The following is a 15,972-nucleotide window of genomic DNA, read 5'->3' as shown; positions in this document are numbered from 1 at the left end:
TCTGAGCAGGAGAGCTGAGCTCTGTGACACTCCCCCAGCAGGGTCTGAGCAGGAGAGCTGAGCTCTGTGACACTCCCCCAGCAGGATCTGAGCAGGAGAGCTGAGCTCTGTGACACTCCCCCAGCAGGGTCTGAGCAGGAGAGGCCAGCCCTCTGCCGGGTGACTGCACTTACCTCCCTCAGGGCCGGGAAGGAGGTGCATCAGGTGTCCCAAATGGTGGGGCATTGGTATCAAAGGGAGCTTCAGGAGTTCCCTTCCCAGGTCTGACTCAAACACCAGCTCTTCCTCCTGGGCTGGGAGATTAAATGAAGTTTCGTCTCATGTGATTTCTTTTTTTTTTTTAATTTAAGAAAAAAATAGCATCATGAAAGAATCCTTTCAAGTTTATATTTAGAGGGATTTATCCCCAGTGAGAAAACAGAACACAAGTTTCCATATATTTGACAACTGTCATCATCTCAGTTTCTGGGGGAAATTCTCCCACATGATCAGATTTGCAGGATCTCACCACCTCTGGGCCTGTGGAGTGTGTCTGACTGGGATTCTGGACTTGACCCTTCATACTGGTGTCATCAGTGTTTTGTGATGGCAGCTGCACAGCCATGATCCTGTGCCTCCAAGGCTCCCTACTGAAGAGGACCAGGAAGGTCACGGTCACGATAGCCACGTCTGTAGGAAGTTGCCATGATGTTATACTCAACTATGGGACGTGTTGAAAATCTCTACTCTGACTTGGGTGTGAGGGGGCAGGGCTCGGTGGGGAACAAAATGAGAGTCAAGATGAGGTGCAGATTTGGCAAGGGGAGCTCTGCAAGGTGCTGGCCCCATGGAGAGTGGGTCACCCCAGAAAGACTTGTGAGAGAAATCAGAGTGGGCACCAGTGTTAATAGCTCATGATGGGCAACAAATAGCTGAGAAGGAAGAGGCTGGGCCCAAGAGGTCACCAAGCCTGGAGGTGGTCCTGCTCGGTGTCCCCATAATGGCCGCTCCTCAGCAATAACCTGCACACTTTGGGTTCTGCCATCAGCAGGCTTGGCGTCCGCCTCAAGCACAGCTACTCAGAAAATGATCTTGGGTCTGCTACAAGTCACAACAGGCCTTGAAGTCTAGTGTTGCAGATCAAGGAGGCAATAATCTTAGGTTGGAAGACATTTTTTTTTTTTTTAAGGGCAGCAACAAATGTTCACCTCAGTTATTAAAAAAAACTTAGTAACGATTTTTAGTTAAAAAAAATCTTAGTTAAAAAAAAAGAATCTTAGTAAAACCTACACAGTTCAAGTGGAAGCAATGTCACTTTCCAGTGGATTGTCTCAGAATGCAAAGAGCTCCAGGCCAGTTAAAAGATGGCTTGAGTTGCACGTGTTCATCCATCAAGAAATAATGCATACTTGACTACGTGCCAGAGGTTAGCAAGGCTCGTGGAGTTCACAATATAGGAGGATAACCAGCCACTAGCAGTCACACCGGTAAATGTTAAATCGCAAAGGATGTAAATAGATGATACAGATACCACAAGAGTACAGAAGGGAGATCTGAGGAAGGATGGTGGTTGGGGTAGCTTTGCTCAAGGCAGTCTGAAGGATGGGCAGGGATTAACCTAGCAGATAGCGCCAGACTGAGGGAGCTGCAGGTGCAAGGGCCCAAGTCAGATGGAACTAACAAGTATGGGTGTGGCTGGAATAGAACTGGGGAGAGCTAGTAATACAAGAGGCAGGCAGGGTGCAGCGTCAGGCCCGGCTGTGTTGGTCACAGGTTAAATTTCATGACCTTTGAAGAGCAGGGAAGGCCAGGATCAGACTTGTACTTCAGTCTTATTGTTCCCCTGGATGCCGTGGAGCCAATGGATTCAAGAAGGGCAAGACGACAGAGGACCAGCCAGCAGGGAGACTGTCCAGGCTGTCAGTACTGACTGCTGGATCAGGGTAGCCACAGTAGAGTTGGAGGTAAACAAGAGACTCAGGCAATTTCCTTGAGGGTAGAATTCACAAGGGTCTGTAGATTACGGATGTGGCGGTGGGGTGGGGGGGTGGGGGGCACCAAAGAGATGCCAAGGAGGGATCCTGGGTTTCTGACACAAGATGGAGATGCCATTTAGTGAGACAGGGATATCTAAAAGGGGGAACTGAGAGTTCCACTTGGGCCATGACAGTTGGAAGAGGCCCAGATGCCATCCATGTGGAGATGTTAAGTGGAAAGTTACGTGAGTTTGGAGTTCAGAAAGTCTATGGAAGGAATCACTTTTATGCTAATTTTTCTGAATGAAACCAGTCAACGGGACCATTTGTCTGTTAAAGGACCCTAGGTTTGGGACAAGGGTGCTCAGTGGTGTCTTTACTGAAGGGGTACTGTAGAAAGCAGGGGCCCTGGGGTCAGAAGATAACAGGCCTGATTTCCAGCTCCACCATCAGCAAGTTGTTTAAATGTCACCTTCCCACTCAGCAACCTTCAGTGGCTTCCTATAATATGATCTAAAGAATGGCTTCAGAATTCTTTATATTCTCATCCAACAGCCTTTACAGTAAGGCCCCACCTTATCTCCTGGCCTTGATTCCCACTGAAAGCTGCTCATCCTCTGTCTGCTCCAGCCCAACAAGCTGTCTGCCTTCATGCTTCCTGTCTGCCCTCTCCCTAGACGTCTCCCCTCTTCCTCCTCTCTTCAAGCCAACTCCCTCCTCTGAACCAGAACAGCCAGGCCAGCCTTTACATCTCACACTTTAGCATGTGTCCTGGCAGTGTTTGATTTCTTTCCTGCTGGCTTGTCATTTCCTCCCTGACCCTCCCTTTAGGCTCCTCGACTCCCAAGGCGCAGAGATGCTCCCACTTAGTACGCTTCCCGTCCCTTTGTCTATAAGGAGCTGCCTTGTGTGTGTGTGTTTGTTTTTTGCATCTCTGTTTCTCTTGCTCCCAAACCCTACCTCTCCTGCCCTTTACACATGTGTGCATGGTTTGGGTACCCCCTACAGGGAATACAGATGCTAGAAAGGTGGAGGGGAGCAGGTTCTAAAAGAAAAAAATTTTCTCTTCCTTATGTCTGAAACTCCAGGCCTTTGTTTTGTAATGGGCACACAGCTCTTCCTGAGGCAAGGACCGGCCATCTTTAAAGATCGGAGCCAGCCGCAGTGCGGAGCCTGATGATGGCTCCTGCCTTGGCGTCATCCTCTGTGCATGTGCTTATGCAGGGCTGTAGATCCTGGCAACACCCTGCTCTTTAACCATCAGAACTCTGTCTTGCTCACTCGTCTAGGAATTACTGCAGGAGCTACGGCACCTTAAAATCAAGGTGGAAGAGTTGGAAAATGAACGGAATCAGTATGAATGGAAACTGAAGGCCACCAAGGTAAGAAAGAGGCAGTTCTGCTGTTGATGAAAAGGCTTCGAGCCCAGTGGGGAGGGTCTGTGTCCCAGCGTGGGGTGTGCAATAGCCTTAGCTTGAGAAATGTGAATTGACCCCATTGTATGCACAGGCAACAGTGTGCAGATTGTGTAAGCAGATGGATCTAATCCAGGAGGGCTCTTCCCCTGGAGAAAGCCCCTGAGATTATGAGTTGCTGAAATCACAAAGTCTCTGTGTCCCACAGCAACCCCCAGGCTGAGGCACTATGAGTGATGAGTTTTAGGGCAGATGAATGCCAACATTATCTTGGCTGCATTATTTTAAATTTAGCAGTCCCTCTAGTAATCAGTTTCTAAAAAGAGGCATGCTTTATTTTTAGCAATTCCTAAAAATATGTACTTGTCTTTTTTTTAACCAAAGCATATTTCTATTGAACTGAAGAGCTTGCTATTTAAAGGATACCAGTGATATATTATTTTTGCAAAATAAGTGTTATCCTTCCCTCTTTTGTTTCTTCTTTCATTTTCTGTACTAGTTGAAATGAATTCAGCCCACACATTTATTGTCTTGGCCAGAACACTGTATTTTAAAGCTTTGAATTAGCTTGCACTTAAGCAATAGGAAATTTCACATTAAAATACAGAGTTAAAAAAAAAAAAATACAGAGTCAGACTTCCTTGGGGGTAGAGGAAGGACGATCTGGGGTTAAGGGAAGGAAACCTTAAAACCCTGAAGCAACTTTCCTGCCTGAGGAACTGGCCTGGGCTACATAGGGTGCACACACGCCTGCCTTTCCACCAAGAGCTCTGCAGCGCCACCCACAGGCGTCACCAGGTAGTCCTGTAGGCATTTTCATCTTATTGCTAAGTGCAAGTCTTTCAGTCCTGTCTGACTCTTGGAGACCCCATGGGCTGGCTATACAGTCCATGGACTTCTCCAGGCCAGAATACTGGAGTGGGTAGCCTTTCCCTTCTCCAGGGGATCTTCCCAACCCAGGGATCGAACCCAGGTCTCCCGCACTGCGGGTGGATTCTTTACCAGCTGAGCCACAAGGGAAGTCCAAGAATACTAGAGTGGGTAGCCTATCCCTTCTCCAACAGATCTTCCCAACCCAGGGATTGAACTGGGGTCTCCTGTATTGCAGGAGGATTCTTTACCAACTGAGCTATCAGGGAAGCCTATTTTCATCTTAGAATTTTTTTTCCAACATCTAGTTTATACTTTGTTTTATTTTTCTATAACTTTAAATGATTATAAAAACAATAATAATCATTAGAGATAAGTTTTAAATCACAAAAATTTAAAGGAGTAAAAATCACTCGTATACCACCCAGGAGTTAACCACTATTAATATTTCCTTCCAGGCATTTCTCTTTTTTTGGAGGAGGGGGGGGTCTCTCTGTTAATTTTTGGTGTTGATAATTTATTCACAATTTTATACCATATTGTTTAAAAAAAAATCTCTGTGATGTTGATGTATATATAAGTGTAAATAATTTTCTTAACTACTTTATTGATGAGGAAACTGAGGCACAGAATAGTTAGGTAACTTTCCCCAGATCTTATAGCTATTCAGCAGCAGCACTGGACAATCTGGTCTGTCTTTATCTAAGTGTCCCTTGTATGCTCTATGCATCCCAGTCCCCAGTTCTAGGAGCACGGTTTCTCTAACATCTCAGAACCTTCCATTACCATGATCCACTCAAGCAAGTCCTGTCTTGGTGAAACCTTTAAAGTTATACACACCGCCTTCTATTATAAAACCAAGTAGCTCTTAAATCACCAAAGCGCTCTGCTTTGGCACATAGACCTTTGAGATACTATGGGTTATTTAATAACCACCAAGTCTGGAACCCCTCTTTGTGCCAGGATGTGTCAAGCCCTTTGCACACGTTTTCTCATTTGGGCCATAAAGTAACCCAGCGAGGTCTGTTGACTTATTATCTTCATTTTTCTGCTGAGGAAACAGGCTCAGAGTGGCGAAGGCGAGGTTTTGATCTGGGTCTGTGTCATTCTGTCATCCTAATTTCCTGCAATTGAAACCTGTCTTGTTTGTTACAGTTCTTTAGTTTTCTGTGCAAAGCTTCTTGGTCCCTAAATGTAGCAGTGCAGTGGCTATAGGGCCTGGTCCCTGGGTTTAGTTAAGGGAGGTGGAGCACCCCATCTCTGCTTGGCACCGGTCTGCATGACTTTGTCCCAAACCTCTTGCCACACAACTCCAGTCTCAGTGGCCATGGAAGTACCATACTTTTTCTGATGGTCAGATGCAGGGCCTCTGCGCTGTTGTAGAATTCCCAGCTTTGGAACAGACACCTCTCTAAGCATAAGAGAGCACCTGTCATTTCTGGCCTATTCTGTGAAAACTAGCATACAGGAAGGGGCACTCAGCCAGTTGGTCTGTAGAGTTGTAAATAAATGACCTCACCCAGACGCAGGCCTCAGAGAGAAGAACCTGGGCTCTCCCTTGATAGATAGGCCCCTGGACATCCCTGGTGTCCACTGTGGGGCCTGCAGACAAGAATCAGCTATGTGGATTCCTAGCAGAAACTAGACTTCACCTTATCTGCAAAGAAGGGGAGAAATGGGTGTAGAAGGTGCAAGAAAAGTTAAGAGACTATCTTCCAAGATTAGTCTGGCCCTTATAGAAATGAGACAGTAAAGAATCTGCCTGCAATGCAGGAGACCTCAGGTTCAATCCCTGGTTCAGGAAGATCCCCTGGAGAAGGGAGAGAATGGCTACTCACTCCAGTATTCTTCCTGGAGAACTCCATGGACAGAGGAACCTGGCAGGCTATAGTTAATGGGGTCACAAAGAGTTGCACACGACTGAGCTAATACTTTGATTTTTCATTATAGAAATGAGAGGCATTTGGATCAAGTCCCAGGGCTAAGGGGTTTCCCAGGTGGTGCTTGTGATAAAGAACCCACCTGCCGATGCAGGTGACATAAGAGATGCAGGTTCGATCCCTGGGTCAGGAAGATCCCCTGGAGGAGGGCCTGTCAACCCACTTCAGTATTCTTGCCTGGAGAATCCCATGGACAGGGGAGCCCGGCGGGCTGCCGTCCATAGGATCGCACAGAGTCGGTCACTACTGAAGAGACTTAGCATGCATGTACACATGCTAATGTTTTCTGAAGCCACTGTCACCATTAATTATAAGCCCATGGGCCCTGAGCTAGCTGTGAGAAGCTGCCACCTGACTGCAAGTCTCCACAAACCGTTTGGCACATCTGGCCTCGGCTCTCCAGCCTCTCGGGTGGAAGCCAAGCAGGCGGACGGTTCTCTGTATGGACTTCGGGTAAGGAAGCCCACTCCTTGCCACCTCTTTGTTTTCACATGGTCCCAATTAGGGGACATTAAGAAGGTTTGTCCAGATCCTTGGAGGAAGGCTCTGGGTGCCCTAGCCCCATAAGAACAGCCGTCATCTGTCTATCCTCAGTCGAATCCTTCACTGCTCCTGCTTTCTCCCCAGTGATGGACAGGGATAGTTCTTCATCCCTTGATTTCCTGTGAGGATTGAGTGAGGGTTGGTGTAAGAATGCAATGAGCACGGAGTCAATGGAAAGTGGACACTCCGTCCATGTGTCCTGAAACTGAACACAGGAATGTTTGGTGGAAGAGCCACCAACAGGCCAGTGCTCATTTGGTTACTTGAGTCATTCAAAGATGACCTCATGAAAGGACAAGTCCACACCATAACCTTGCAGAATTAAGGAGGGACACCATTGGGCTACCGTGGGGGAGGGGTGCTCAGAGTAGAAGCTGTTGCTGCGTGTGCTGTTTTCTGGCTGGGAGTCAGTTCTCACCCCCTTTCTTAGTCTGGCTTGATGCTCAGAGAACTAGCCAGCTATCCATAAGGGAAGGGGCAGGACGAGAACAGCAGTGGAAGTAGCACTGATGAGTACTTTCTGTCTACCGAGCATGAAGCTAAGTTGTTTGCAACCATTATTATATTTACTCCTGACTACAGCCCACGAGCTAAGTGCTATTCCCCTGGCTTTGTAGATGAACCAAGACTCAGAAAAGCTAAACCACTTACCCAACTAGGAAATGAGAGAATCCAAGTTTGTTTGACTCCAAAGCCAGTGTATCTCTTAGGATGGGACCCACCCAGTTCTGATCTTCTCCTGAGTATGAAAGGCAGGGACAACCTCCTGTGTGCCTCCACGCTCGGTTGTATTCGACTCTTTGTGACCCCATGGACTACAGACTGCTAGGCTCCTCTGTCCATGGGATTCTCCAGGCAAGATTATTGGAGTGGGTTGCCATGTTCCTCCTCCAGGGGATCTCCTTGACCTGGGGACTGAACCCGTGTCTGCCTGCATCTACTGCATTGCAAGCGGATTCTTTACCCACTGAGCCACCTGGGAAACCCCAGGAATAACCTCACCTCCTATTATGTGTGAAATTTAATCTGCTGTACTCGGTAGACATTTGGGTACTACCCAGTGCAGCTGCCTATGTGAATGTGTGTGTGCACCTGTGTTGTACTCACATGCTTGATTTACACAAGTATGTCCATTCAGCATACCTGAGTGCTTGTATGTAATTACATTTAAGGAAAGGAGCATCGGTGCCTGAGGTTGGGCTGAGGCAGTGGCTGTGCATTCAGGGTGGGAGAGTTTGAGGGAGGGAACTCTTAGCTCACTCATTATCTACTCGTGGTGATTTTCTTTCCACTGTATTTCCTGTATGGGGTGGAAAAATGAAAGATGCATGTACAGTTACAGTGGTGTATATACATGCTGTCGCAGGAGTATCTTGGGAGGAAGAAGACCATGTCCAGAAAGAGTATTTGTCTTTGGACCAAGGGCAGCCCTCCGATTACACACACTCGCACCTCCTCAGGCCTCGGTGTGTGGACTACAGAAGGCAGGGGAGGGAAAGAGCCCAGTCCAGTCAGGGAGGAGAAGTAGGAGAAAGAGCAGCTAGGATGGTCAGAGCAGGGTGGGGAGGTGGAGAGGTGAGGGGAGGGCCAGTGTCCAGAATGGCCAGGAAGAGCACGTTTATTCTCCAGAGCGCCACCTTGTGGGGAGGGCGGTAAACACCTCTCACTGCTCACTTCTTTCTGCTTTGCTCTGACCTGTTAACTTCCTAACGGGTCCTAGGACCCGTGGGCCCTGGACTCTGACTGGAAGTGCTTTGTTATGGTCTGGTGGTCCCTCTGAGTTGGTCGGATGCCTTTTTCTCTTCCAGGCTGAGGTAGCCCAGCTGCAAGAGCAGGTGGCCCTGAAGGATGCAGAAATTGAGCGTCTGCACAGCCAGCTCTCCAGGTCAGCAGCTCTGCACAGTGACCACGCAGAAAAAGGTAACTGGCTCGGCCGTGACAGAGTGCAGTCGCCCCTCGGCCTGGGTTCTCATTCTTATAAATGGGCTTGTGAGTCTCTGGGTATGTGAACAGCTGTGTGAGGAGGCAGGCAGTGTGCACATACATGTGTGTGTGTTCATGTGTGCACACACGGGTCTATAAAGCCCAGCTCGCTTGTTGAGCCATGGCCGTGAACTCTTCCCTGTTTGAGGCCTCACCTCTGCAGGCTTTGCTCAGATGTGCCATCACCACTGGAGCTCTCTGGGCCTCTGCCTCTGGAGCGTTTACTCTTCCCCTTTAGTGCAAGGACTTGTCTTGTGTCATCACCACAGAAGAGGCTTCAGCAATTCATTTGGTCATGCAGCGGCTCCCCGCCTGATACACACTCGAGGGCCAGAGTGACGAAACAAATCCGTCATTTCTCGTCCTGTGGATCTCAACTTAAGTGTTACCTCTCGGAAGGACCTAACCTGGCCATCCTACCTCACCTAGGTTCCCTTACTTTTCTCAGAATCATCGTTCCTGTTGTTTATTTCATAGCATTTACTATAACCGGTGCTGTGTTTTTTAAAGTCCCTTTGAGTAGACTGTCGTCCTTCCTTGGTGGCAGGGACTGTGACTGTCTTACCTGAGAGCATATCCACAGAGCCTCACACAGCATTCAGTCCATAGCTGCCAAGGAATCTTTTTTCAATAAATGAAAGGATAGTGAATGGTCCCTTAGGGAGTTCAAGTCTGGCTGATTAAAAAGAGAGGCTAAATCCTCAAATATTCTTATTAATATATATTTAATATTTGTAGCTATTTGCCTTGCATACAAAATGATCACACACCTTCCAGCTTCTCCTCTTGCCCTCAGGCTGCAGAGTGTTGCTGCACGAGGTCATGTGGCCCTGTGAACTGGCTCCACTACTGAGTCTCCTCTGGGCCGCAACACCACTTAGCTTGGATCCCTGGCTGGGGTGGGGAGGCTGGAGAAGGAAATAGTGACACATATGCTCATCCCTCCACCAGCCTTTCTCAGTGTCTTCACAGCCATTGAGTGTGTCATCTATCTCCCATGGTCTAATGTGGAGGGTGCAGACCCCTAAGATACTCTAGACTATCTATGATGCTAAATTTGGATAGAGAACTCCCCAGGCCATGATTTCAGGTCAGGCAGGCTTCCCCCTGCACCCTACGCCTCCCCACAGACCACACTTTCCAGGCCCTGCCTCAGGTTCCTCTTGGAGCTGATCTTTAGGGCCTTGTTCCAGTTAGGCCCTGCCCAAAGCATCAAGATTTGCAGTCTTCATCTGGAGCTTACCATCCTTCACTCCACAACCACCAAGAGCCTAAGACATCAAGCAGCACTCTATACCTTCCTCTGAAAAATGTATCCCTACGTCTATTTACACAAAGTCTGTCAATCCATTCTTCCTGCTCTTGTTGGCTATAGCAAGCATCCAGAGGAGATGGGGTGCCCATTCGTACGTTTGTCCCCTTGTCTCCTGAACTTTACTTACGTTGACATACCTATTCTCTGTAGGATCCAGTTTGGGATGGGTATGGGGCTTTGTTTTAGAAAAACTATGTGCTAATTCCTCAGTTCGGTTCAGTCGCTCAGTCATATCTGACTCTTTGCGACCCCATGAACTGCAGCATGCCAGGCCTCCCTGTCCATCACCAACTCCTGGAGTTTACTCAGACTCATGTCCATCGAGTCGGTGATGCCATCCAGCCATCTCATCCTCTGTTGTCCCCTTCTCCTCCTGCCCCTAATCCCTCCCAGCATCAGAGTCTTTTCCAATGAGTCAGCTCTTCTCATGAGGTGGCCAAAGTACTGGAGTTTCAGCTTTAGCATCATTCCTTCCAAAGAAATCCCAGGGTTGATCTCCTTCAGAATGGACTGGTTGGATCTCCTTGCAGTCCAAGGGACTCTCAAGAGTCTTCTCCAACACTACAGTTCAAAAGCATCAATTCTTCAGCGCTCAGCCTTCTTCACAGTCCAACTCTCACATCCATACATGACCACAGGAAAAACCATATTCTTGACTAGATGGACCTTTGCTGGCAAAGTAATGTCTCTGCTTTTCAATATGCTATCTAGGTTGGTCATAACTTTTAATTTCATGGCTGCAATCACCATCTGCAGTGATTTTGGAGCCCCCAAAAATAAAAGTCTGACACTGTTTCCACTGTTTCCCCATCTATTTGCCATGAAGTGAGGGGACCGGATGCCATGATCTTCGTTTTCTGAATGTTGAGCTTTAAGCCAACTTTTTCAGTCTCCTCTTTCACTTTCATCAGGAGGCTTTTGAGTTCCTCTTCACTTTCTGCCAAAAGGGTGATGCATCTGTATATCTGAGGTTATTGATATTTCTCCCAGTAGTCTTGATTCCAATTTGTGCTTCTTCCAGCCCAGCATTTCTCATGATGTACTCTGCATAGAAGTTAAATAAGCAGGGTGACTATATACAGCCTTGACGTACTCCTTTTCCTATTTGGAACCAGTCTGTTGTTCCATGTCCAGTTCTGACTGTTGCTTCCTGATCTGCATATAGGTTTTTCAAGAGGCAGGTCAGGTGGTCTGGTATTCCCATCTCTTTCAGAATTTTCCACAGTTTATTGTGATCCACACAGTCAAAGGCTTTAGCATAGTCAAGAAAGCAGAAATAGATGTTTTTTGGAACTCTCTTGCTTTTTCCATGATCCAGCAGATGTTGGCAATTTGATTTCTGGTTCCTCTGCCTGTTATAAATCCAGCTTGAACATCTGGAATTTCACGGTTCACGTATTGCTGAAGCCTGGCTTGGAGAATTTTGAGCATTACTTTACTAGAGTGTGAGATGAGTGCAATTGTGCGGTAGTTTGAGCATTCTTTGGCATTGCCTTTCTTTGGAATTGGAATGAAACCTGACCTTTTCCAGTCCTGTGGCCACTGCTGAGTTTCCAATATGCTGGCATATTGAGTGCAGCACTTTCACAGCAACATCTTTCAGGATTTGAAATAGCTAATTCCTAGACCTCCACCTATTTGGCAGAATGACTCCCAGCCCATTTAGGCTTTGTCCTTTGACCTGGCTCTCCAGACTAGTTTGTGAAGAATTCCAAAGAGTCTCTGTTGGGTCCAGAGTGGAAGAGGGCCAACTGTCATCTACCACAGACTGACAGAGACCCCTGGGCCCATAGGGAAATTCTGTAGGTTTATGATGAACTAAGATTGTTTTCCTTGACTGTAGATTTTGTTTCAATATATTTGTAGATCCAATTAAACATTGTTAGTCAATTCTGAGTATGCCTTTCCTAATTGAGTCAAGTACCTGGCTCTTTTTACATAATCATTCTTTCCCTGTCTCTGTTTGGCTGGAGACTCTTTTTCTTCCCGTTTTAAATTCTCCTCTGGTATAATCCATGGGGTTGTGTGATTCTTGATTCTCTCTGAAACTAGTTAGCAGCCCAAGTACCTGCTTACTCAAGTTATAAAAGATAAATGTCAAATTTCTTTTGGGATATCAATTATAGAAAGTTTGGGGGTTCTTCTACGACACCCTTGAGTAAATGACATTTTGTCCCCTCCCCCCAAAAAGTGTCTATAAAGAGAAGACAAAATACCAGGTTAATTTGTTGAATTATCCAACAGATATTTAATGAGACTGACTGTGTGCCAGACACCATCCTGGGCTCTTTGAAGAAGTAAGGAGTGATATGTAATTTATTCACACAGAAAGTTGTAGCATCTTAGCAGGTAGAACTAGTTGTCTGCATTTTATGAAAATAATTCTTCCCGCACTTAAATTCTTTTAGACCAAGAAATTCAACGTCTGAAAATGGGGATGGAAACTTTGCTTGTTGCCAATGAAGACAAGGTAAGATGGCCATTGAGCCGCCCTGTCCTTTCCCTGCTGACCTTCCTGGTTCTCTTTGGTCCCGTCTGGTCTCTGATACTTTGGGCAGGGCTGTGCCCATCAGGACGCTGACTCAGGGAAGTGTCAGGAGATCTGCCTCTGCTTCCTGGAGACTCGGCTCAGTTACCTGCTTTTGACTTTGATGCCTGGGAGTTTTGCCTAAATGGAATCTCTCAAAGGCAGCATAAAGAAAGCCATGTCTGTTCAGGCTGGTTTTGGGGAAAAAATACACTGAGGTTACTGCCTATGTCATAGCTGTTGCTCAGACTCCTAACAAAACTTGAGAGCCGTCTACCAATCCCCCATGTTCATGATCTGGTGATAGACCCTTCATAAAACTGGCGAGAGACCCATCAGCCTTATTTGTTCTTCACGTTGAATCCCTGCACAGTCATAACGTAGCCACCTCCATACTAGACACCTATCTGGCACAAAGGTCAGCTCTAAGGATCACAGCCCTGCATTTTACAGACCAGGAAACCGAGACTCAAAGTGTTTGACTAGTGTTGCCCAAGGTCAGGTAACAGCAGATAGCAGAGCCAGGGTCATACCCACGTTTATGTAACTCTGAAATTTGTGTGTCGTCCCAAGTCCCCAGCCTTTGCTGGGGAAGAATTGATCCCCTCCGGGAATTTCCTCTGTTATGTAAGGAATCTCAGACTCCTAAGGTATTGAGATAAATACGACAGCTGTATTTTAGTCTTTTTTCTTTTTTGGCATGTAGCTTCAGAGGACAATGGGCTTCCCTTGTGGCTCAGTGGTAAAGAATGTCACCTACCAAGCAGGAGACACGGGTTCAGTCCCTGAGTTGGAAAGATATACTGGAGAAGGAAATGGCAACCGTCTCTAGTATTCTTGCCTAGGAAATCCCATGGACAGAAGGAGCCTGGCAGGGCTATAGTCCATTGGGTCGCAGAGAGTCAGACATAACTGAGTGACTAAACAACAGCCACTAGAGGACAGTGCTTGGACCAGGAGGCAGGTTTCAATGGCTACATCAGGAGGGTAGGGAGACCGTTTCCTGCCTCAGCAAACGTGTGAGCCATTCGAAGGCTGTCAAACGGGTTTTATAAGTAGAGATTGGACTCATAGGCTTCAGGGAGAGCAGGAGTGTTTACAGCAGCCGAGGAGGCAGACCACTGAGAACCCAGGGCTTGGGCACTCTGTCTCCCTTTGAAGTGTTCTAGAGGTTCCACACAGCTTTTCCTTTCTGTGTGCCCAGAACATAGCCTGGGCCCCAGATGAAATCACCTCAGGCCCAGTGTTGTTGTTTACATGGAAATCTGTCTTGCCCTGTGACAGGACCGTCGGATAGAGGAGCTTACTGGGCTGTTAAACCAGTACCGAAGGGTGAATGAGATCGTGATGGCAACCCAAGGTAAGAGCAGCGGGGAGCTTACCATCTTCATCCCAAGGTAGTCCATCTCTACTGTGTTAAATGCTGGGCAGTCCTGCCAGAAGAGTCTTCATTTTTATTTGGAAAAATGCTCTGCGGGAAGATGGAGCTGGTTAGGCTGCCCTGGATGGTGGGAAACTGGCAGCTCTTGATTTCCAGAAATTTTGTCAAATGGCAGACAGTTCAGTACTTCCAGGGACTAAACTATCCAGATCATCAAGAAAAGAAAGCCTTCAGCTTGAACCATTGGGAATCCCTACCCTCAGGAGAGCTATGCATCTCCCTGGCATACTTCTTAGAGGCAGTGAGTGCAGTCAAACCTGGATCCAAGGCAATTTAGTACCCTCACTGGGAATTAGAGCCTATCCTCCTCCTGGAGAATCTAAAAGCATCCCTAGCAGTTGCCAGGACACTTGGGGAGCCTTCTTTGAGTTTCTAGGTGCTTGGGTTCCCATAGGACGTCACGGGGCAGGGAGAGCTGTTTGTGTTTCATGCTTGCTGCCCGGACTGAATGCAGCGCTCGGGCAGCATCCGTGTTGTGTGGGCACCCTGGGGCAGATGCCTAGTTGCCTGCCTTGTTGGTCACGCTGTTGACCCGGGCTCCCATTACAGATCCCGAGGAAGCAGCTGTTTCACAGGAGAGGGCTGCTATGGGGGTGCTCAGGAACCTCTCATTCAGGCTGAGCTGCTGCTGCCTCTTGGGGAAAAGCCAACCCCTAGTTTGGGTTGTGGCTGACTGGTTGTCACCCAGGGCCACTGCCAGCCCTGCACACATGTCACGGGCTAATTTCCTCTAATCCTTTTGGATCCTGGGTTAGGTGAGGGCCTGAATGCCTGTGGCCAAGGAATGAGAAGATTGGAGAGGAATAATTGGGGGCTGGGGACTTCTCTTGTTTCCCCCAGCATGAGCTTTGACCTTGAAACGGCCTCCTGGAAGCCTGTGCTCAGATGCCCCAGTGAATATTCTGAATCACACTTTTAATGTCCCTTAGTGTTTTTCTTTGTCCCTCTTAATGAAGGAGAGACGGTGTTAGAATTTTGTGGTATAATTATAGGTTTCTAAACCAGCCATGTGGTGGTAATGATCTGCATTAATGCTTCCAGGGCCTTCAGAAAGAACTCTCTCCATCAATGAGGAAGAACTGGAGGGAGGCTTCAGGAACTGGAACACTGCAAATAAAGGCCCCGAAGACCTATTTAAATCAGAGGTACTGTGTTTCCATTAACACTGTGGGGTTTCGGCCAGCCCCGGGAGCTTGCCCTGAACCTGGGGGAGGATCTAACTGGGAACCTGCCAGGTGTAAATCTTGACAAGGTAAAAAAATTAAAGCAGTGGAGTCACCCCAGAGGCTTTGGGGAGACACTGAGGGTGGAAGGAGCCAGGCACAGGCCTGTGTTCCTGCTGGGGAGAACAGCAGAGTGGACACTAGACTTCTGAGGATAGGAATTTCCTTTTCTCTTTTCTAGACTTTGTTTTGGCCATGTGGGGTCTTCGTTGCAGTGAGGGCTCTTCTCTAGCTGCAGCCAGTGTGGGCTGCCCTCCGGCTCTGGTGTGCGGGCTGCCCTCATCGCGGAGCCCAGGCTCTAGAGCGCATGGGCTCAGCAGTTGCGGTTCCCAGGCCCCAGAGCACGGGCTCAGTACTTGTGAAGCACAGGCTTCGTTGCTCCGTGGCGTGTGCACTCTTCCCAGACCACGGATAGAACCCGTGTCTCCTGCATTGGCAGGCAGATTCTTCACCACTGAGCCACCAGGGAGGCCCCAACTTTTCTTTTTCAATTGGTTTCCTTGTTTATTTTTGCCTTTATTCTCTGGAATATGAGCATAGACCAAAGGGGTATTTTTATTTACCACTGCCTCTCCAGGATCTGCAGTGATGCCTGATACCCAGTTGGATTCAACAAATATTTCTTTAATGAATGAATGCATCTTGCCCATTTGGAGGGATAATGAACTTTTGAAGTGATACATTCCTATTTCACAGACAACCTCTCTTCCCTGTAGCCAGCATACAGATTTCCTTTTCTCTTGTTTAAAATTTGGTCCAG

General features: G+C 47.6%; 1 protein-coding gene across 8 annotated transcripts in view; it reads left to right on the top strand.

Annotated features, from left to right (window-relative positions):
- PPFIBP2 (PPFIA binding protein 2) overlaps positions 1-15,972 on the top strand; it is a 158,209-nt gene that overhangs the window by 112,200 nt on the left and 30,037 nt on the right. For all 8 annotated transcript variants that reach the window (XM_040258465.1, XM_040258464.1, XM_040258459.1 and 5 more), the window contains 5 exons: positions 3,245-3,337; positions 8,532-8,643; positions 12,430-12,491; positions 13,833-13,908; positions 15,031-15,134. In XM_040258465.1, the coding sequence (XP_040114399.1) occupies positions 3,245-3,337; positions 8,532-8,643; positions 12,430-12,491; positions 13,833-13,908; positions 15,031-15,134 (447 nt within the window). The remainder of the gene's footprint in view (positions 1-3,244; positions 3,338-8,531; positions 8,644-12,429; positions 12,492-13,832; positions 13,909-15,030; positions 15,135-15,972) is intronic.

The sequence above is a fragment of the Oryx dammah genome, unplaced genomic scaffold (assembly GCF_014754425.2).
Source record: "Oryx dammah isolate SB20612 unplaced genomic scaffold, SCBI_Odam_1.1 HiC_scaffold_17, whole genome shotgun sequence".
In the NCBI taxonomy this organism is placed as follows: domain Eukaryota; kingdom Metazoa; phylum Chordata; class Mammalia; order Artiodactyla; family Bovidae; genus Oryx; species Oryx dammah.
Note: the sequence above shows the minus strand (reverse complement) of the source record. Positions and strands in the feature narration are given on the sequence as shown.